The sequence below is a fragment of the Furipterus horrens genome, unplaced genomic scaffold (assembly GCF_987537825.1).
Source record: "Furipterus horrens unplaced genomic scaffold, mFurHor1.1.pri manual_scaffold_9, whole genome shotgun sequence".
Classification (NCBI taxonomy): domain Eukaryota; kingdom Metazoa; phylum Chordata; class Mammalia; order Chiroptera; family Furipteridae; genus Furipterus; species Furipterus horrens.
In genome coordinates this window covers 37,029,377-37,052,947 of record NW_028327179.1, presented here as the reverse complement: position 1 = coordinate 37,052,947, position 23,571 = coordinate 37,029,377, and the positions used below count along the sequence as shown (strand labels likewise).

Below are 23,571 nucleotides of genomic sequence, written 5' to 3'. Positions count from 1 at the left end.
CAGCTAAAATCCCACCTAACCCACTGCACGTGATGGGAGGGTTCTTCTGTTCTCAGAAATCTCCAAGGATGCAAGTTCATACTTCCCGGTTGGAGGGGCAGGGGATGGCTTGCTTCCTTTCTCATAAACTTCATTATCAAAGGATGTTTGCTGATGTTTAACATGGGAATATATCTACTTCCTCCATCCTGTCGATAATGGTGATGCACAGGTGGCCATCCTGCAAATGTTTTGTAACCTCTCACAAACCTACTGTCATTCCTCAGCATTCTACTTAAGCTAAATCATCTCAGTTCCTTCTGACTTGTTTTACTTTTTTTTTTTTTTTGGCATAGAACATGCCAGCACTTTAATTCAGTTTTGTTAAATTTTTGTTTGGCCAATTTAAAATACTTCCTGTTTGTTACCAAGTTAGAGATGTGGCTTTTTCATCTACCTAGCAGTTACTGCTGGCCAGGAGGAATATTAAATTGATCAGGACATGAACTCTGTCCCCAAGAGCTCAGTCCAGGGGGGAAGCTAAATCTAGCTCAGCTTCCTACTATGGAATATGCTAAGTATATTTGTTTTCTTTAAGAGAGGAAAAAAACTGAGAAAAATGCAAGCTGAGAGGGGGCACTGAAGGATGAGGTGGCCCTTGAGGGCTCCAGAGATATGTCCCTGAGGAAGGTGGAGTCGGCCCCAGACAGGGTTTGACAGAATCGTTCAAGAGAGGGGTGAGATAGTCAGGTTAAAGAAGTCAAGGAAAGAGATCTAATGGGAAAGGCCAGAATATGAAGCTCATCTACCTAAATAGTACCTGTGGTCAGGCTCTGGAAGCAGGTGTGTGAGAGGAAGAAAGGAGGGAATGTGAGGATCAATTAAATAGCCAGAAACAGGAGGTCACATGCCTGACACATCAGAGGACTTCTCTTTGCTTATTTATTCTAAAAGACTATTTCCCTTATTTTAAATAAATTCTTTGAATAGAGAGCCATTTTTAAAAATAGGAATCCATACCTAATATCTGAAAACTTCACTTTTCTTATCTGGAAAAAGAAATGTTGAAGTTGCCTTCAGCAGTAAATTTGTTCTGATTTCAAGATGAATACAGCTCTCAGCTAGGACTAGTACACCCGGCCTGTCCACATTTGTGATGGCAAAAGTATCTTGTGGGAGAGTGATATAAAAAATAAGAGCCTTTTTTCCCCCTCTCCCTTCCTCTTAAAATCTCAATCCAAAGTCGCTTTGTGAGCATCTCGCCTAGTACGTACTCCAGTTTGCCTCTCAGTTTTTAAATGGACACAATACGTGACAATCAGAGAGAAGTGACTGCTGCCTTCTAAGGGCTCTGCTAGAGTTGCGGACCTACGACCAATTGCTTGCTACTAAGCCCACATAGTCATTGGAAGGAGGATGGAAAAGTAAGTCTAAGGAAATTTGTGTGACTAGATCAGGAGTAGAACTCAAAGTCTACTTTTACCTTTAGAAAGATTTTCATTTAAAACTAAACAAAAACAACCAGAAAACCCACCGTGTGTCTTGGAATACTGTCAGGATTGTGTATAAGCATGTTTGGGTGTTCTTAGACTTTTATGAGCATGTTGGGAAAACTTACTCTACTTCCTTTTCGTTTTTATTATTGTTCCCATCTTGATTTTACATTCTGAACAGAAATTATTGATAGAAATATTTGGGTAGATGTTACTGAATATTAAATAATTTATTTTGTCTCAATAGCAGTGATTTAGATATAAGATATGTTATATCATACATAACTCATCTTTTATAAATTAACAAATATATATTGAGATTTTTTTCATTTTCCTTGATTTATTTAATTCATTTGAACACAAAGCAGAGATAACCAGATTCATCTCTTCTATATAAAGAATGTGCAAGAGCACTTTTTATTTTTTTCAAATTCAAAAGGCTAATGGGTAATATTTTGGTCTTGGTACATTTGATGTTACGAAAAAATCCTGAGAATCTTAAAAAGAATGAAATCAAATGTAAGTTTATTGCCCTCTTGTGGCAATTTGTAAAAATGGTTCTTTTCTTTAAAAATATTGTGATGCAAGCTTTCAAAATTTTAGTTCAATTGATTTATAATGACTCGGTCCTAGCTGCAGGTTTTTATTAAGCATATTCTGTGTGTTATTTTCTCATTATACTTATTGGAATTTATATAAATATAATAGAAAGGTATCAGTCCTCAAACAAAGCAAATAAAACATATATGCTTTTTAATTGCTAAAGAAATTATAATAATGGCATACTGTAATATAGGGAACCAGAATCCTGTAGATTTAGATGGTGACAGAATCTGCTTCTTTACACTGTATATTGTGATATTTAAACCCAGTAAAAATAATTGATTTTCACATTGGACATTAACCCAATTAATGCAAGAGGAAATAATGCCCAGTACTAGTTAAACAAAACAAACTACTTGCAACTTAATTAATGTTACCATGTGTACTTTGGTGAAGGGAATGGCCTTATATAACTTTCTTGATGGGTCTGGCCAGGTCTTATCAGGAGCAGAAAGAATTACTGCCATATTTGGTCTACTGTTTTGAAAAGGCTTGCCCCCACTGATTCCTTTGGCATGTACTGCCAGTAATAGATTAGAAACTGCATCTGTTAAGCTTTAAATTCCAAATACTATGTCATCCAAATTTAGAAAGTGCACTCTTGTTTGAAAACCTTACAGATGTGAGAATAGCAGTTCTAAGGGTATATGAGTGCTGAGAACATGTGGAAGATGTTAAGGCCTGAAGGAAAGAATTTGGATGAGGCAGAGTTGGAGGCCATTATGATTATAGCTCAGGGAAAACAACTGATTTCACTAAGCCATCAATGGAAGACAAATACTGTTCCCTGCTTAACAGCCGGGATATCTTGCAGTCATTTCCACCTAACACTGAAAAATGACTGCAGAAGTTTACAGCTTCACCCCTGCCTGAATGATATGACACATGCCTTCAGCAACATAAGGGGCTCAATCTCAGTAGAAGGACCACGTTCCACTGAAAACAGTGACTATCAGGATCTCCTTGAGTGGGAGTTGAGGCCAACTTTAGCTTAAAATGCCCTCCAGTGGACTTCTCAGTTGGCTGATAGTCATCTCCAGTCTAAGAAGTCCAACACTAAACCCCAGATTTACCCCCTGCTCCCTGCATCCCGCTTCCTTGTGCCAACCCCATTATGTTCTTCCTGCAGCTTTTTTCATCTTATTAAATGGCAACTCCATTTTTCCAGTTGCTTAGGTCTAAACCTGGAGTCCTCACTGACATGACTCTTTCCTCATACATCATTTCAAATCATGAACAAATCCTATGGGTTCTGCTTTTGAAAAATAGTGAGAATATGACCAATTCTTGCCATCTAATCAAGGTGAAAGAAGATGGTAACTTCAGGGTGGTAATAATGGAAATACCATTACCGTTGGAGCAGTTCTTCTAATATTTAAGCGAGATTGTGTTTCCCCTTTGCTTAGAACCTTGCAGGGGCTCCTCATCTCTCTCAGAGTAAAAGTGATGGCGCTAAGAGCCTGCCTGTGCCTCTGATCTCATTTTACAGCACTGCCCCTCAGCCTCTCTGCTCCAGCCACACTGCACGCCCCACATCTCTGGAACACACCTAGATTCTCTTTCCTTAGGGCTCCATTCTGAAATGCTTTCTGCACAGACATCCTTATGGCTCACGAGATCACTTCTTTCAGGTCTTTGCTTCAATGCCATCTTCTTTGTGAAGCCTTGCTTTGACCCTCTATGTGAGTTAACAACCTTCTCTCTCTGGTCCCTACATCCAGTTCTTCGGCACCAGTTATTGCCCTTAACCTGCTTCATTTTCTTCCCTAGAACTTATCACCATGTCATATATATTTAGTTGTTGATTGTATATGTTTTCTGCCCTCTGTAGAATACACATCAGCATCATGAGGGCAGAGAAGTTGTCTCTTCTGTTCAGTATGTGTCCCTAGCACCTAGAGCAGGGCACTCTGCATGCTTTCTAAATGTCTGGTCAATAAATGGTAATGAAGGGATCTATCTGCCTGCTCTATTCCTGCCTCTGTGCTCACTGATTTTATAATTTGGGCGAGTTACTTAGTCTCTTTGGGCTTTGGTTTCCTTACTTGTAAAATGAGGGTAGTCATTGTTCCTCCCTCATAAATTTGTGGAAAAGATTAAATGAGTGTATTTAGTTTGTGGTGAGTTGTTGAAATGTGTCAGCTCCTGCTACTACAGCATCTTCCATGTGTTCGGTAGGGAGGCAGTTCTCAATTCGTGACATCGTGCATCATGGGGTTTGTTTAAGCAGCAGCTTCCTGGGCTCCAGCCCAGAAATCTGAGGAAGATCCTGAAACTTTTGCATTTTTACTAGCTCTCCAGTTGACTATTGGTATATTAAAGTTTTAGAATTATATGTTGGAGAGAGGAATAATGGTCCACAATTAGAGAATGGTAATTCTGAGCCTGGGGAACAGTCTACGTGAGGAGACCCTGCTGCTTGTGAGGAATCAGACGAAGGGGCCTTTTCCTCTCAGCACAGTGTGTGTATGTGTGTGTGTGTGTGTGCGCGCGCGCGCGCGCGCGTGCACGCGTGTAGTATGTGGTAAGTGGTGTGCGTGTATGTAGTGTGTGGTAGGTTATGTGTGTGTGGGTGTTAGGTGGTGTGTGTGTGTGTGTGTAGTGTTGGTGTCATGTGTGGTATGTGGGGGTTTCTGTGTATATGTGGGTGCTGTGTGGTATGGTCTACATGTGTGGTGTATAATATGTGGGTGCACATGTGTATATGTGGTATGTGTGTGGTGGTGGTGGTGATGGGTGGGACTGGGAGGTGGGTGTTGAGAAGTAAACTGGTCCTCTGGCTGCTGCTGATTTAAAAGTGACTTGGTTCTGAGGCAGGAGTTGATAGCGATGCCTAATTATTTTCTTGTTCTTGGCAGTGGGATGTTCTATGATGGGAAACACACCTATCTCATTGAGCCAGAAGAAAATGACACCTCCCAGGTAAGTGCCCCTTCTGTTGGCTGTGGCAAATACGAAAGCTCATGCTGGGAGCTTTATTCCCTCCTCTCTTTTCTCTCTTCTTTATTTTATTTAAATATATATATTTAAATTAAATATTGAATAAATCAAAACCACAAGTGTTTTTTGTCCATTAAAAAAATCTGTCTCTTAGTCCTCCTTTAAGTTGAAAATACTTTCCTTCAGATGTGTTCTGATTCTATCTCCACCATCATGTGCTATAAATCTATCTTAGTCTGCTCAGGATATCATTACAAAATACTGAGTAGCTTCAACACAGAAATTTATTTTCTCATAGTTCTGTTGACTAGAAGTCCGAGATCAAGGTGTCAGCAGGTCGGTGTCTTGGTTGAGGGCTTGTTCTTTGGGTTGCAGACAGCTGCCTTCTTGCTGTGTCCTCACATAGCAGAGAGAAAGAGAAAGCGCTGGTGTTTCTTCCTCTTCTCATTGGGGCACAAACCCTTTTGGATTTACCCTTTTAACCTTTATCATTTCCTCACAGGCCCTAACTCAAATACAATCACATTGAGAGTTAGGGCTTCAGCATGTGGATTTAGAGGGGAAAGATCCAAACATTTTTTTTGTAATAGATGAAAACCACAGATTTGTGATTTCCTACCTTCCCTTTCTTTTCTAGATTTGAGATTTTTGTCTATTGCCTTTTGTCTTTAAAGCCCTGTACTGATGAAGTTTAGAGAAATTTAGGCTTTCTCATTTCCTATAAATTTGAAAATGATTGAGTTAATATTATAGATTACGGAGAAACATAATCCACTTCCATTCTAGCTCTGTACACACAAACATTCTTCCTTGTATCATTGAATATTGGTTAAACACTTAGAGAGGCAAATAATTTCAAGAAACATTTGTCGCCCATAATATCATTTAGGAAACTCTCTGTATTCTATATTATTTTCTGGGACCCCATTGCCTGCTTTCCTGTCACTTTGCTTGATTGCATCATTTTAGTGAAATCAGTTGGTGCCTCTGAGCTATAATCATAATGGCCTCTAGCTCTGCCTCTATCCAAATTCTTTCATTCCTGTCTTAACATCTTTTGCCTGTCCTCAACATTCATACACCGTGTAGTTTTAGTAATTGAATGAAGCCTGATGAAGTTATTTGAATGTTCATCAATTTTTCTTAGATAAAACATGGCTTTTTATGTTAGCTTTTCACAGAACTTCATATAACACTTGAATTTTGGAGTAAGGTTCATTTGGGCATCTGCTATACTAGTCAGCATGTTCCTCAATATGAGGAAAAGTGCTAGCTCTGCAGTCTTTGCCTAGCAAAGCTCTGTGACTCTAAAAGCAGGGCAGGGAGTCCGTGGAAGGGAACCAGTCATAAAAAACATTAACCCATTTTCCCAGATGTCTTACTTCTCCTTGGGGGAATAGGCCCATTCATTTATTTTTTATTACTAGGCTCTGGCTTCTCTGTTCGTGAAGGCATTTTACTTCTAATAGGATGCTGCTCTGGTCCTGGGAGAATACAGAAGTGAGTGGGAGCTTTTGTTGCAATGGCTCATCGCCCCTTTAAACCCAGGAGAATGTGTAGTCAAGTTATGGATCTTTTAAGGGTTCCAGCTTCTCCAGCTATGATTGCCTGAGGCTGGAGATAGCTGGAGGTACGTGCTTAATCTCTGTTGTTTGTGTTATTTCAGGTGGATTTCCATTTTCATTCGATTTACAAATCCAGACTCTTTGAATTTCCTTTGGATGATCTTCCATCTGGTATGATATTCTCATGATGACTTTAAAAAAGACAACTCTCATAATTTATTTTAATGTTTTAGAGCTAATATATAAGTGGAATATCATTAGTGCACAACTGCTCATAAGCATTTTAGAGAGAAAATCAAGTGTCATCAAGAGGGAGAATAAAATGCAGACTAACTTCATGCCTACAGTGGATGAGTTTGGAAAGAAATAACTTGAACACATGTAAGGAAAACTTTTTAAAATCATAGATTCCAAAGTACTATAGGAGAACTAACATTAGAACAAAAATAGGTCTGCATAGATACCATATATAAAAATTCACTTCTGGTGAAATATTGAGTTGTAAACATAGGGATGAACTCTTAATTAATCATTTTCTCACTTGTTGTTATCCTCATCTCTTTATGCCCCAGTATTTTAAGAACTATTATAGATTAACATTTTTATTTTATGTGCTATTTGTGAAGTCAGTCTTTCCTTCTCATGTATGTTTAGAGGTCCGTTTATTTATAGATGTTGATTTGAGAGTTGCACCCAGATCTCCACATGACAATAGGGCAGAGTCTGATTCGGTGGAGCAGTGATTATGCAAAGTGCTAGCTGTGCTGGACTCATCCGTGTTCTCCCCTGAAGACAGGTACACTCCCCATCTCGAGTGTGGAAATGCTTCCTCCCCTGTTTAGTGAGTCCCGATCATGGCCATAGCATATTCCAAATTTTACTCTTCACTTTAATGTTTGCAACAGCTCCGTGAGAGAGAATTATTCTTTCCATTTTATAGGTGAAGTTCAGCTGCCTTGTCTTTTCCATGGTCCCATAGCTAGGAAGAGATGAGAAGTTTGGATTAGGCACAATGAGAATGTACTCTGAGAGAGAGGAAAATGACCTAAACGTTTACACCCTCTTCTCATCAGAAAGTGAAATAAGTGTTTTCTAATGTTCCTTCCTCTCTGAAGTAAATTTGGAACTCCTTGACCTTACGTAAGTTTTCCTGAAGAGAAATAAAACCCTCCCCTACTCTCTGTCTGCCAAGGGGATAGAAGATCCTATTTTATAGAATTCACTATTTTGAAAAGTCTGCAAATGAGCATTCAATGCTCTTTCTTCACACAGACAGATACCTAAACTGTTCCTTCAGTTATCTTATGTAACTTTTATAATCCCTATTATGAAAAGAAAATAATTCACAATGAGCTGCCTGAAAGTAAAGCCTAAATCTAATAGGTATTACTGGAAGTAATCAACATGAATTACTATTTAAAGTAATAAATAAAATTCCCCCTAAGGACTTTCTTGTAGGCTTGCCATGATACAATCTTATTATTTGAACAAAGAAAAACAAACAAACTTTGTTTAGGGCTTCCTTTCAACAGAAATTTTGGAAGTGCCTTGGCAGTTTTGCAGTTATTAAATTTGTGTTCTGAACATATTCTTTGAAAACTCAGGTCTGTCTCAATTAGTTTCTGGTTTTCCTTCTCATCAGAAGTTGGCACCGTTGCTCTGGCCAGGTAGCTTAGTTTCTTAGAGTGTCATTCCCATAAGCCAGGTTTCCTTCAAAAAAAAGTTGGCACTGTCAATTTTAAGGGTGTCATTTGTCTTTCAGAATGCTTAGATTTACCATGATTACTTAGAAGAAAAAAAGAAAGAAATCTCAAACTGCAATTTTTGTAAAATAAGTTCTAAAGTAAGCTTATTTATTTTTAATTTAATACAGTTTCACTGAGTTATAGATTATCAGCACCTTTGTCTTTCTATGAATTATGTATTTCTCAGAGATAGAATATGATCAGGTGTTCTCCACGCGTGTTTGGTACTAGAACCTTTTGTTTTACATAACACATTTCTTAGGACTGTTGTCTTTTTTTTTAAATCAGTTACAGTTGACATTCAATATTATAGTAGTTTCAGTTGTACAGCAAAGTAGTTAGACATTTATATAATTTTTGAAGTGATTCCCCCAGTAAGTCTAGTACCCACCTGACACCATACATACTTATTACAATATTATTGACTGTATTCCCTGTGCTGTATTTTATAGCTTCATAACTCTTCTGTAACTACCAATTTGTGTTTCTTAATCCCTTCACCATTTTCACCCAGCCGCCCCAAACCCCTTCCCATCTGGTAACCACCAGTTTGTTCTCTGAAATGCAAAGACAACTTACCCATTATGAGAAGATATTCCCCAAATATACATCTGATAAGGGGTTACTATCCAAAATTTATAAAGAACTCATACAACTTAGCACCAGAAAAACAAACAATCCAATTAAAAAATCAGCAAAGGGCCTGAATAGACACTTCTCCAAGGAGGATATACAGATGGCCAATAGTCATATGAAAAGGTGCTCAATGTCACTGATCATCAGAGAAATGCAAATTAAAACCACAGTGAAATATCAGCGCATCCCTGTGAGAATGACTGTCATTAATAAGTCAACAAACAGCCAGTATGTGGAGAAAAGGCAACCCTCATACACTATAGGTGGGACTGCAAATTGGTACAGCTGACTGTGGGAAACAGGATGGAGGTTCCTCAAGAAATTAAAAATAGAACTGCTATATAACCCAGCAATTCCACTTCTGGGTATTTATGCTAAGAAACCCAAACGCTAATTTGCATCCCTGTGTTCACTGCAACATTATTTACAAAGTCAAGATGTGGAAGTAATCTAAGTGCTCATCAATTGATGATTAAAGAAGATATATTGTGTGTGTATATATATACACACAATGGGATATTACTTGACTATAAAAAAGAATGAAATTTTACCATTTGTGACAACATGGTTGGACCAAGAGGGTGTTATGCCAAGTGAAATAAGTCAGACAGAGAAAGACAAATACCACAGGATTTCACTTATACAGGGTGAGACAAAAGTAGGTTTACAGTTGTGAGTATGCAAAAACAGTTTATTATTATATTATTACTTATTAATTATTGTTTTATTTTCTATATGAAAAACTGAAAACCTACTTTTTCCCCACCCTGTATGTGGGCTCTTAAGATTAGTGTCTTAGAAACACATCTTGAAAAAAGCTTATTTATTTTCTATGTACCCCTTAGCACTCAGTTTTTTAAAAATTACTACAATAAAATATACAAATCTTATGTACTAGTCAGTGATTCTTGACACATACATGTTCCCTTAGTGAGCTATAGAGCAGTTCCATTATCCTAGTGACTTCCTTTGTGTCCCTTCTACTCCCAGTTCTGCAATCTCCTTTCTGACTTTTTTGTTATTGTCGTTGTTTTTTGGCCACGGATTAGTTTAGCCTGTTATAGATCTTCATACAAATGGGGTCATGTATTATGTTCTGCTTCCTTTGCTTGGCATATGCCTATGAGATTTGTGTTGTCAGGGCTGGCAATAGTTTATTCTTTTAAATTATTAAGTCTGTTCTATTATATGAATATACCACAATTTTTTATTCATCTTGCTGATGGACATTTGGGTTGTTTCCAGTTTGGGGCTACTATTGAATAAAATAACTATGAAAACTTTTGTAAAATTCTTTTTGTGGACACCTGTTTACATTTCTGTCAAATACCTAGGCGTGACATTAGCAGGCCATAGATACAAGGATGTTTAACTGTACAACAGTGTTTTCAAACTTGAGCAGGCATCTGAGTCACCTGGAAGGCTTATTAAACACAAACTGCTGGCCCCATCTCTAAAGTTTTTAAAAAATACTTTATTGAGTTGTGATTGACGTACAAAAAGCTGTGTATAATTAATGTATACAGCTTGATGAGTTTGGAGAGAAATATACACTCATGAATTAGCATAACTGTGCCATAAACATATCCCTTAACTCCGAAAGTTTCCTCCTGCTCTCTCTTTATTATTGTTATTATTATTAGTGATAGGAACACTTAACATAAGATCTACACTCTTCACAAAGTTTCAGTTATATACTATAGTATTGTTAACTATCGGTATTAACTATAACTACCGCTGTACAGTATAGCTGTAGGACTTATTCATCTTGTATATTGAAACTTTGTATCTTGTGACTAATTCCTCCCTGTTTCCCCATCTCTCGGCCCCTGGCAACCACCATTCTACTTTATGCTTATTTGTGGTTGATTGTCTTAGGTCCCTCATATAAGTGGTATCATGTAGTATTTGTTCTTCTTTGTCTGGCTAATTTCACTTAACATTATGTCCTCCAGGTTCATCCATGATATCACAAATAGCAGGATTTTCTTTTTTTTAAGGCTGAATAATATCCCATTTAGATACATACCACATTTTCTTTACCCATTCATCCATCGATGGACATTTAGGTTGCTTCTGTATAGTGAAGATGAGAGTGCTGACATCTCTTTGAGATCCTGATTTGAATTTCTTTGGCTACATATAACCAGTAGTGGGATTGCTGGAGCATATAATAGTTCTGTTTTTAATTTTTTGAGGAAACTCCATAGTGTTTTTCATAGTGGATGCACCAATTTCTAGAGTTATTGACATATTACATCTTGGAAGGATTATGAGAATTTATATTTCCAACAAGTTCCCAGGTAATGCTGATGCCACACTTTGAGAACTACTGTTGTATAAAAAATTTCTGAACCCTTTTCCAAAGTGGCTGTGCCATTTTACACTTTCATCAGCACTGTATGAGAGTTAATTACTCCACATCTTCACCAACATTTGGTATGTCATTCTTTAATGGAGGTCAGTAGTAAATGTGAAGGTCAAGTTGTCTATTTAGAAGGTTCCCAATGAAGTAAGTGATGGTTTTATAGGATAAATATGAGAAAAACTTTGAGATAACTTAAAAGAGAAGTAATGTTTGAGATTTTTTAAAAATTGTATTAATTCATGATATATTTATTAAGTATTAACATGAACACAATTGCTTTGATTAATATTCTGCATTATCATTAAGTGTGACATAAATTATAAAATAATTATTGTATAGTTATATGGTTATAATTAATAATTGTAATTATTAATTAATAACATACAATTATATAATTTATACTAGGAATGGCTAATAAAACTTTGCCTTGTATGAAAGAAACCTAGAAATTTCACTAAGTTAAATTTATTTTTATTTTATTTTAGAATTCCAACAAGTAAGCATCACCCCACCAAAATTTATTTTAAAGCCAAAACCAAAAAGGACTAAACGGCAGGTATGTTTTCACAGGTATATATCATGATGCTTTCAAAACACTTGGCAACTGCCAGTTAATTGAATCTACATTAAGTCTCTGTGAGAGAGTATTAGTTAAGACATCTATCAGGGTGTGGTAAACAGTAAGTGTGATGGAGCTGTCATTAGCAGTGGATATGAGGCTGTATTATTCCATAGACTCAATAAGGACTCAAGATAGTGATGATAATATGGTTATTCATCATATAGAGACATATGGGGCCTCTGTTGTGGGATCTCAGATTCTTTGTAACATAGGCCTCTTTCCTTGCCTGGTATACACCACATCCTGGGATCTACTTGTATGGTGCATAACCTTGTGTTTATCTTTTTAAAGACATCCCCTTATGAGTGAATCTATCAGATTTTAAAGCCACAAATTCTGTCACACTTGAGCTACTTTGGAGTCTGCAGTATAAAATTAGGATGTCCACTTTATGAATGTTAGTGGATCTTGGACTTAGTAACAATAATAATTGTTTGTATAGTACTTTAAACCACATGAAGTAGGTACTATTATTCCTCTTACCCAGGAAAAAAATGTCTAAAATGTGAAAAATGACTTGTGTAGAATCATGGAGATGGAAAATGGTTCAGACAGACTGTGTGCTCTGGCCATCAGAATTAAGCTACCATCACCATTGTGGTGGTGGTGGTGGTGTGTGTGTGTGTGTGTGTGTGTGTGAGAGAGAGAGAGAGAGAGAAAAAAGGATCAGAGAAATAGCTCTCTAATAAGATCAAGCAGATGAAGGAAATGGGTATTTAAAAAATATGTTTAATAAATATGAAAGAAAGTATGTTTACAGACAGATTTCTAATCTGTGAATAATAATTGCTAAATTTTATTGAGTACTTACCATGTACTTGGCCCTGTTCTAAGAATTTTAATTGTATATACACATTTAATCTTCATAATCTAATGAGGAAGGTATTATTATTATTCCTATTTTACTGATAAGGACATTGAAGTATAAGAGGTTTAAGTAATTTGCTCTCAATTACATTGAGTTATTCAATGGTGGATCTGGGATTCTGACCTAGGAAGTCTGGTCTCAGAGAAATTTTTATAACCACATATGCTTAACATACTGCCTCGCAAAAGTCCTTGTGTTCTGTCAATTACTACCATGAGCTTTATCTATTTTGTGAATATACATATATACTGAGGCCCAATTAAATAGATAAAAATAATTGCCATCAGGATTTGATTTGAAACAGGAATCATTTTCATGAGTTAATAACTGAGAGAATGGAATGATTTTCTGTTGACATAATTTTTGATGATTTTCATGCACATTTGTAACATCCACTCATATGCTAAGCAGACAGACTATTGATTTCTCTTTCTGAGAAACAAGTGGACCCAGGGAAATGAAGTGCTATAAACCGTGTGGCCAATATTGGCAACTCTGTGACCTTCAGAAAATGTTGAAACTAGTGAAAGAGTCTACTGTATTAACTGGTAAGGCTCAGGTCTCTTCCATGTTAATAAAACAGAGACTAGCATCCTAAAAATATCTATTTTTAAAGAGACTCTCATCATTGGATGCAGTATGTTACTTTTTTTCCCTAGTTTTTGGTTTTTATATGTTACTTTTTGGTTTCCAAACCCCAAATTATATTCTATTATTCCCTATCAACCCTGGCTGGTTTGGCTCAGTGGATTGAGCGTCGGCCTGCGAGCTAAGTGTCGCTGGTTCGATCTTCCAGTCAGGGCACATCAGAGAAGGAAAACTCTGACTCCAAAAAACCTCCGCTGCCTTGCGGCATACCTCTTCAGGGGAAAGGCTAAGGGAGTAAACCCCGACAGAAAATCCGGAGCCGGAGTCCCTAAGGCGGTTTGACGTTGTAGTCAACACCGGCAACTCCTGCGGCACACCTGAAGCCAAGCTGTATTGACTCCGTCTTTCCCTTGGACCCTTCAGCTGCGAAGAGAGGGGGGGTCTGCTGCATGGGCAACAGCAGACCCTCCATATCACCCTGCCCAGGCTCTGTAGCTTCAGCTTCACTGGAGAGGACACTCCAGCGTCATCGCAAGATGTCGATTCAACACGGGAGGAGACAGATACCGTGTCACTCCCAAGTCGGACTGCACAACCATTCTCGGCGGTGCAGATAGACTCTTAAGAAGCTACACCATCGTCTCTCAAGACGGACGGCTGCCAACGACGATTCCCTATCAACTTGTTGTAAGGGATTTTGAAGAAAAAGTTTTTTTTAAGTTTGAGAATGTGTGAGCAATGAACAAACCCACACAGCAGAATTTGTTAGTTTGCTTTAAATGCAGTACTCAAAATACACATTCATTATTGATTCAGGTTTGATTGTCTACCCTCATCATGAAAATGGCCCTTGGGCAAGTGAGCAAAAAGATTTACTGAAAAAACTGTATATTGAAACATGGCATAAAGGAAAAAGTTAACTTTGCAGATCTTGTTTAAGATTGTGTTGTAGACTAACTGCAGAGAACAAAGGGCTACAGCTGCCTTAGTGGCTCTTGCCAGTAGCATTCATTGGTCATGATTTTGAAGGTGAAGAAAATTTGTTGTTGAATAGACAGATACGGCTGCACTAGATAACACAAGACAAGATAACACTATCCTAAGAAAGCTTCTGTGTCATTTGGGGGATCCCCTGACCACTACCAGAGGAAGGGGCACGGCTCAATCCCAGATTTGGAGATTAAAGAATGGAAGTGCCAATCATCCCACTCCCTGTAGACCTCTCAGAGGTTCTCAGGAGCTTAGATTAAACCATTTTCTTGCAATCCTTGATATATATTGTTAAACAAAAATAGCCCGAGAGTGAAATAAATGGAAGTACAAAATGAAATATATATGCTTTGATTTTATGTATATATATATATATTTCTGGAAGGAATCAGTAAATGTGCTATACCTCCTGTTGGGGAAGGATAATAACTAGGTAGGTGGGAGACAGGTGAGAGGAAGACTTTTATTCTCTACTTTTTAATAATTCTTTAATTTATGAACCATGTACATTTTTTACTTAAAATCTAAGTAAATTGATGAAAATGAAAAAAAAAAAATACTAAATGCATAAATGGGGAAACTTTAATTTTTTCCATATTTTTAGTTTTTCTTATTTAAAAATTTTCAGCATTATTGAGGTATAATTGAAAATAAGATTGTATGATATTTAAGTGTACCTTGGAAAGCGTTTTCCCCACGGAGTTAATTAACACATCTGTCACCTCACATATTTACCTTTCTTTCAGATGAGAACATTGAAGTTCTACTTTCTTAGCAAATTTCAGTTATATATAGCATTATTAATGTGTCCATCAATGGATAAATGGATCAGAAAAATGTAGCATATATACAACAAAATATTATTCATCCTTAAGTCCAAAATACAAAAATACATGGTATCATTTATAAATGGAATCTAAAAAAGCAACAAAAAAAGTCAAACTTATAGAAACGGAGAGTAGGAAAGTGGTTTCCAGGGTCTAGGAGATGAGGTAAGTAGGGAGAGGTTTATGAAAGGGTATAAGCTTCCAGCTTTAAGATGAATAAAGTCTGAGAATTTAATGTGTAATATATTTTTTAGTTTTTCACAGCCAAGTTCAGAAGGCCTATTTAGGTGCCATTTCCTTTCCTATATTGCAGCTCCGTCGACATCCTCGAAACGTAGAGGAGGAAACCAAATACATTGAACTGATGATTGTAAATGATCATCTCATGGTAGGATTTGCTGAATTTTTTGTCCTTTGTACTTGTTTGTATCTTGAATAAAACTGGTCAGTGCAGCAATATGTTTAGAAGAAAGAGGACCACAAAGCTGTAACCTGGACAAGATATTTGTGTCACCAAATAAATCTGTTACCCAGCAACAACCTACGAATAGGAAAGACCCTTAGATGAAAGTAACTACCAGTATTTTGTGAGGTTCCAATAATATTTCTGGAATTCATAATGTCAACTCTTACTTGACTAATATAGGGCTTTACTAAAATGGCAAGGTTTAAAAAAATGAAAATTTCCACTTTATATTGAAAAAGTGAGACACCAATAATGCGATACCTTAGTTTGCAGTGTTCATCTTTCTCCTAATGAAATAAAAGCATCTTTTCTATTTCTGTCTTATATAGCCAAGTAGTCAAGGTTAGGATAAGAACCTAGCAAAACTTCAGTTTTTGTTGACTCAGTTATTGTGTTATATTTAATAGTATATACTCAATTCATGGGCACATTGTAGTCATATGGTTATAGTCAGAGCACAGCAGTGAGTTATAAGGCTAATTGGTCCATATAACCAGACTAGTGAACTAAAAATGTTCAGTGATGCACATTGCTCAATTTACTAAATTTCAGTTGAACATACATTTGGATTTACTTTAAATGTTTTATTTGAGGGAAAATGTCATTTATTTACATATGATTAAACAAATAATATCAATTTTAATTATTTTTAATGATAATGCAATGAAGATTGAGTGCTTCTTTCTTGTTTAGGCTAAGATTAAGTTTTATCTTTCTACCTTTTCAAAATCAGTGAATGTTACTATTCCCTGAGATTTTTACAAAATAAGAATAAGCTGCAAGACATAATTTTGGACATTTTGCGATATCAAAAATTCAGATGTCTGTAGACATCTTTATGCAGTTAACACAAATAAAGTGACTCAGGTATTAATAACAGGGAGGGGTGTGGCTTATGGCAAAAGGGAAGTCACGTGGCCTGTCTAATGGGAGCAACTGCTTCTCAGCAGTTACCAGTTATTACCATGTGAGGATGCTGATTTCAAATGAAGCCAGAAATCAGGTTATAGGTGGTACTGCCTGATTTTTAAAACAGCTGGAGGCCAAACAAAAGCTATACGTGATCTATATCTAGCCTATTAGTTACCCTTTTGTAACTCTTAATGCTTTCTTCTCCTTACTGAATAAGTCTTATAGAATGTATACGTTTTTATACTTTTAGCGGTATTCACATTCACTTTTTCTCATTTTGACACTACTTATATTTGTATGTCTTGTAATTCATAGATAACTTTCATATGTTTTAATCATTTTGAATAAGTCTTGTGATGGAAATAAACTTTGTGAAATGGATGGAATGGGTATTTTTTCCTTCACTCACAGATGAATAAACTGAGATTTCCAATTTTTAAGAGTCTTTCCTCATATTACACAGCATATAGAGGATTAGGTCTCGATTCTTACTTTTTTTTTTTTTTTTTACAGAAAACCTGTTTTCTCTGCTAAGGTGATTACTTGCTGATGACTTTAAAAACCCTTCACTTATTTTCTTTCTTTCTTTCTTTTTTTTTCTTTCAGTTTAAAAAACATCGGCTTTCAGTTATACATACCAATACATATGCGAAGTCTGTGGTAAACATGGCGGACTTAGTAAGTACCAACTCGATTCAGTGTTGCCATAGAGGAATTTTATCTCTTGATTGTTAATAGAACACATAATATGGTTCTTATATTTCTAATACTCTTAAGTTACTCTTTAACCAAGATGTCCCGTAAATTCCTGGTAACCTTGCAGTTGACTTTATTGACTCTGATATCTGGCTGGGAAGATGATAAAAGGAAGTGCCAAAATTACCCACAGATTAATGCCTGACGTTCCTTCCTGTATTTTTCACATTGGGAAAGAAAAGGTTGGGGCATTGGCCCTAACAAACGACTCGCCATGGACTTCCACCAGTTGAAAGCAGTATAAGAATTGCCTTTCTCAAAAGAGTGCCTAGTGCTCTGGGAATGATGCAACTAAATAATCCTACTGTATCTACTTTCTACATTTTCCTCTGACAAGGCCATGCCAGCATCTTCTCCATGAATTTACTCAGGGACAGCCAGGTTGCATAGAAATAATTTCCTTGGAGAATCTTCATTTTTCCATTTTTGCTAGGGGAACTCAAGAATGCATGAATTCCTTGTCTGGGTGCCAGAAGATGGACCCAGGGAGAGCCTTGCATAAGGGTCAAAATGTGATCTTTTGTTTCTAACTAATGCTGTTCCTTGAGTATTATTTGGCAAACAGTTGATTCTCTGTTACTCAAGGGAAATGCATGTAAATTAGAAAAATAATTACCTTTCTTAAAAAGTGAACTTTCTTTAACTAAAACTCAAGGTGTTTCCATAAAAGGAGCTTCATAGTAGTTCTGTTCATAAAACATTTGATTTTACCACATGTACAGCTGGTGTGTTCATTTTCTTACATACTAGATATACAAAGACCAACTTAAGACAAGGATAGTATTGGTTGCCATGGAAACCTGGGCAGCTGACAACAAGTTTGCCATATCTGAAAATCCACTGATCACCCTACGTGAGTTTATGAAATACAGAAGGGATTTTATCAAAGAGAAAAGTGATGCAGTTCACCTTTTCTCGTACGTAACTTTTGTAATGATTTATTACTCTTTTTGGTTCTATATTGAATGCACTATGAACTGGGATTGAAATGTATCCTTTCTACTTAATAATGCAATTAAGATTTGACAGGGAAGATACATTTGGAAGAAGTTTTAAAATATAAATAGTTTGAAATTGACATGAAAATGTAAAAGGTTTATATTGAGTTATTTTATTATTGCATGTGTATTTCATTTACATTTTCAAGAGATTCAATCAAAGCATTTACTGAGTAAGAATACTTTTAATGCTCATAAAGAGTATTTTAAACTGATTAAGTATACCCTTTAAAGTTACTGTCTTTTAAATTTAATTTTATCTTTGTTTTTTATTTAAAATGAGAGCTTAGTAATATTTCCAGAGTTTATCTTTTATTTTTCTCATTCTTATAGGGTATTTCTTTTTTGGTAACATGCATATTTGATGTAATAGCAAGTTGCATGTAATAGCATTTTAAAAATCTGTCATCAGAAGTCAGAGCTTTTGTTGCAGAAAGTTATAAATGAAAGTAAAAGAGTGTACTTTTGGGGTAACATTTTATTTTTTACATATTTTCAAACTTACATAAAAGTTGCAAGAATACTACAAGGAAATACCCTATGCCTTTCATCCAGATTCATCAATTATTTCTATTTTGCCCCTTTTGTTTTATGATTTGTTTTCTTTCATCCTTCTTACCCTCTTTTCTTCCTTTCATCTATCTATCTTTTTTTTTTTTTTTTCCTGAACCATTTAAGAGTAACTTGGAGACATTTACTTCCTGGGTCTTTACTACTAAATCTGAAGACATTTCTTATATAACTATAGTAAATTATTAAAACCAGATAATTTTTAACATTGATATAATACTTTATCTAATCTATAGTCTATATTCAAATTTTACCAATTGTCTCAATATTGTATTTCATAGCTAATTCTCTCCCCACCTCAAATCCAATGCAGGATCACACATTGTATTAACTGTCATTTGTCTTTAATCTTCTTTAATTTGAAAGATTTCCTCAGCCTTTCTTTGTTTATTTTGAACTTAACATTTTTTAAAAAGTATAGGCCAGCTATTGTATAGAACATCCCTCATTGTGGGACTGATATTTTCTTATGAGAGTCAAGTTATGCATTTTTGACAGAAATACCACAGTAGGGATTTAGTATCCTTCTCAGAGTACATCATATTAGTAATTCTTTTTTAATAGGTATAGTTCTACTGAAGCTATTTAGTGATTCTATGGGAAACATCCCTCAGAAACCTTTTCCTTTGGTGATGTGTGTAAACAATTTTCACATGCTTTCCTTACTTCAGGAATATATAGTATACAAATGTTATGTGCATAGAGAAAATAAATGTGGTTAATTAATAATGAGAGGTGTTATGATATTTGAAGTGTGAGCAGTAAGTATTTTTCATTTCCTTTTCTGAAAGGGGAAGTCAATTTGAGAGTAGCCGGAGCGGGGCAGCTTATATTGGTGGGATTTGCTCGTTGCTGAAAGGAGGAGGCGTGAATGAAGTAGGTGTGAACATCTGTACAGTACAAAGTGGTATGATGGCTGAAAATGTTTTCCTAATCTTCAAGAGATAATTTCTCAGTATTCTATATTCTCCAGATGTTAGGTTGTTTTATTAATAATCAATGTGGTTACTGTAAGTGACCAGAGGACAGAATAAGGAAATAATAGAAGATAATATCTGATGATTCTGTCCATGTTCTACTTAGAATGATTTCCAGATTTAGCTATTTACAAATTATATAGAGAAAATATTTACTTTTACCTTCATAGACAGTAAGGCCCTATTTATCACTTTGATTGATTTTCCAGACAATTGGGCAATTTCCTCAATTGTTTGGCTTACTACCAAATAACCCAATTGGAGATTTTCTTCCTTCTTTGACACTTGACAAATTTTTGGAGAAAAAATAATAGAACAGAGTTTTCAAAGGGTTTCTTCTATCCCTAAGGCATTAAACCTGATGGAAATGATCTGAAAGAAAAATACTTGAATCTCTGGGAGGCCATATATTGAAAAAGCTATCCCTAGGTCTTTTCAAGTTTCTTTTGGACAAAGATCATTACCATATCCTGTTACTCTGCATGCATTTCCTGAAGCCATATGCTCTTTAGTTTGGAGAAATTTTAGGAGTACAAGTGGACACAAAGATGAACAAGTTCCAAATAATTTGCACATTTATTATTATTTTATTATTATCCAAAAAACTAGTTTAATTATATTACAGTGTTATATTTTTTGGAAATGTCACTGGTGAAATTTGAACTCAGAATTAGATTTAAGTTTCCAAAACGAAAAGTTGATGATTCCCTGGCTTCTAGTCTTCTCTAAAAGGCTTAATCAAAGATGGATTTATTTCTTACTACTTCTTCCCAAATGCTCAATGGTTGAGTACTACCTATTATGTGTTTAACCTCTATAAAATGCTTAGAAATTACTTATTTTCAATTATGTTGTGATTTTCTCTCTGGCACATCTTAAATTAAAAATAATTTGCATTTCCATGTATTTTATTTTTGTTTTTGTTTTTCAGTTTGGGAAAACTGATTTAATGGCAGTTACACTTGCCCAGTCATTAGCTCATAACATTGGTATCATCTCAGACAAAAGGAAGTTAGCAAGTGGTAAGTTTAAGCACACATGTGCTTTAGTTGTATTTCCAATAGACTGCCTGTAAAATATTTTGAAGAATGAGATTATTTGATTCAGTGGCTTGATAAAAAGAGTTTGGATGATAATATAAAATAAACAGCTGGGGCACAAATATTTTTTTCAAAAGTAATACAAGGTAATATATATTTATATTACAAATAAAAATTTCTCCATGTGTTATAAACATTTAAAACTATGTGATGATAAATTCATAGTTGAATTTAACCCAAAAAGACAAAATTAGCTCAGTTAGGTAATTTTAAATGGTTTAATAAAGAATCCTAGGCATATAGGTTTGAAGCATACTGTTTTATTAATGTTTATTTAAAATATCTCTTAGTATGGCCATAGAGAATTTGCCTGCCAGGCAGGAGCAGACCTGATAAAGGGCTTAGTAAAATGTGGACCTAGTAAAATATGCTAGGATTAGCATATTTCACCAGAAATAGTGAAATACAGTACTATGTATTATGAGTAAGTTGATTATAACCATATTTGTTTTATTATTTTAATAACACAAATGATAAATGTTATTTGTATTAGTAATAACTATTACCATTTGTGGAATACCCATTATATGACAAATAATTGAGTGCTAGTATTATCTACAACTAGATACTCATTTAATCCTCTAGATAGTCCTGCAAGAGATGCATTATTAGCCCCATTTTACAGATAAGATGACCGGATCTTAAAAGGTTAATGTCTCAAAATTACACAGGGCTATGTTAAATGGCAAGCCCATGTTTTGAACATGGGTATTTCTGGTTTTGAAGACCTTCTGCTTAACCAATATACCATACTGCCTTGTACTAGCAGCCTTGGCGTAGAAGCTTTTAAAAATGAATAGGGAATTGTAAGAATTCTCATAAAGGCCTATGAAGCCAGGACCCGGAAGTGGTGTGTCATTATTTTATTGCTGTTTTATTGTATTTTATTTTAAGTGAATTCTTTAAGAATATGGCCACTTGTTAAAATATTGATAAAACATTTAATTTTAGTAAAAATTATGTAATCTTGAGAGGGTCAGTAGATTTTTTTCTTTGTTATGCATTGCATAGAAACTTCAAAAAGAAGGGAAATTAGAAAGCCAGCATTTTTTAAAGTTATGTAAAGAATAAAGTTAAGATATACTTTTTAAAATTGGAACTACTCTAAGGCTGCTGTTTTTACTTTGTCATAAGGCGTTTGTCTTCATTTTCTCTTAGGCGAGTGTAAATGTGAGGACACATGGTCTGGATGCATAATGGGAGACACCGGGTGAGCCACTTGTATTTGAAAATGACTCACTTTTCCTCTCTGCTGTGCTACTGTCTTCTTAGAATACGGCACTCAATAATGAGTGCATGGAATCTCACCATGGACATTTAAGAGACAATCAGAAGTAGATTTTCTCACTGGCTTTGTATGTAAAATATTTTCACAAAATAGTTTCATATTTATGGAAACAATTGATGTCAGTTAAGCTAGAAGAGCAGAGACGTTGTTAACCTTGAATCCGGGCTGGAAATGAGGAACAACTTTTTTCTTGATGGCTTACATACAAATAATTCCCATTTCTTCTATCTTCTTCATTTCTAATTAAATGGGTTATAAACAGTGCTGTACTGGTAAACTGACTCTCAAAACCAAAATCAAGAAAAAAGTCCAGATTTATGGCTTCTCAGATTCCCAGTAGCCTTCCACCATATGTAGTTGCCTATGGTGTAAATACTGCCATGGCTGATTTCAAGTTACCCATGCTGCGTCACTGAGCAAGGAGTGGGAAGAGTTGTGCTCAATTGCCTTCCTGAGAAAGGTTCTTATTTTTATACTGTCCTACCCTTCACACACTATCAGGCACCAGCCTTTTATTCTTTCTAAATAAATTGTACAACCATTTCTTTTACGCCAATCTTATCACTGCCACATTACTTTCAAACTTTTATCATCTTGTGCTCTTATTTCAATAACATTCCAGATATTCATCCAACTTACAGGCTCCCTCTTCCTTCCTGAACTCCACTTCCATCATAACTGAAAAGGTATACAGAATGAAGGAGTGAATACTTGTAAACTATTACCCAGATTAAAAAAAAATTAAGTACTATCTACGTAGTTAAATACCCCTTGTGACTTCTTTCTTATTGGCCCCAGCCCCAACCAAGGTAACCACCACCTTGAATTTGGTTCACATCATTCACAGATTCTTTTTAATGCTGTGTATGTGTGTGTGTGTGTGTGTGTGTGTGTGTGTGTGTGTGTGTATTTGTTGAAGTAATACATAGCATTGCTTTGCATTTCAGTTTATATGAAAGACATTATACTCTCATGTACTCTTCTGTGACTTGCTTATTTTGATCAACTGTGTGTGAGATTCATCCATGTTGATAATATGTAACCCGAGTTCATTGACTGTATACGACACAATTTCTCCAGTATCCTCTTAATGCACCTAGATTCATGTGTCAAACACATGAATCCTATCATTTTCCTGCTCAGAACTTTTGTTGAGTCTCTATTGTCTAAAATATAAGGTTCAAATTCCTTCCTCCAATATTTAGATGTCCATAATCTTTATTCATTCTCATTTGCAATCTCATTTTCCATTGCTATTCATGATCAGTTTGCTAACCATA

General features: G+C 35.6%; 1 protein-coding gene across 7 annotated transcripts in view; it reads left to right on the top strand.

The window, feature by feature from the left end:
- The window catches only part of ADAM22 (ADAM metallopeptidase domain 22), a 233,881-nt gene that overhangs the window by 154,849 nt on the left and 55,461 nt on the right, over positions 1-23,571 (top strand). For all 7 annotated transcript variants that reach the window (XM_090287268.1, XM_090287267.1, XM_090287265.1 and 4 more), the window contains exons 6-14: positions 4,934-4,997; positions 6,682-6,751; positions 11,815-11,885; positions 15,538-15,612; positions 17,209-17,280; positions 18,109-18,275; positions 19,718-19,802; positions 20,835-20,925; positions 22,162-22,213. In XM_090287268.1, the coding sequence (XP_090143394.1) occupies positions 4,934-4,997; positions 6,682-6,751; positions 11,815-11,885; positions 15,538-15,612; positions 17,209-17,280; positions 18,109-18,275; positions 19,718-19,802; positions 20,835-20,925; positions 22,162-22,213 (747 nt within the window). The remainder of the gene's footprint in view (positions 1-4,933; positions 4,998-6,681; positions 6,752-11,814; positions 11,886-15,537; positions 15,613-17,208; positions 17,281-18,108; positions 18,276-19,717; positions 19,803-20,834; positions 20,926-22,161; positions 22,214-23,571) is intronic.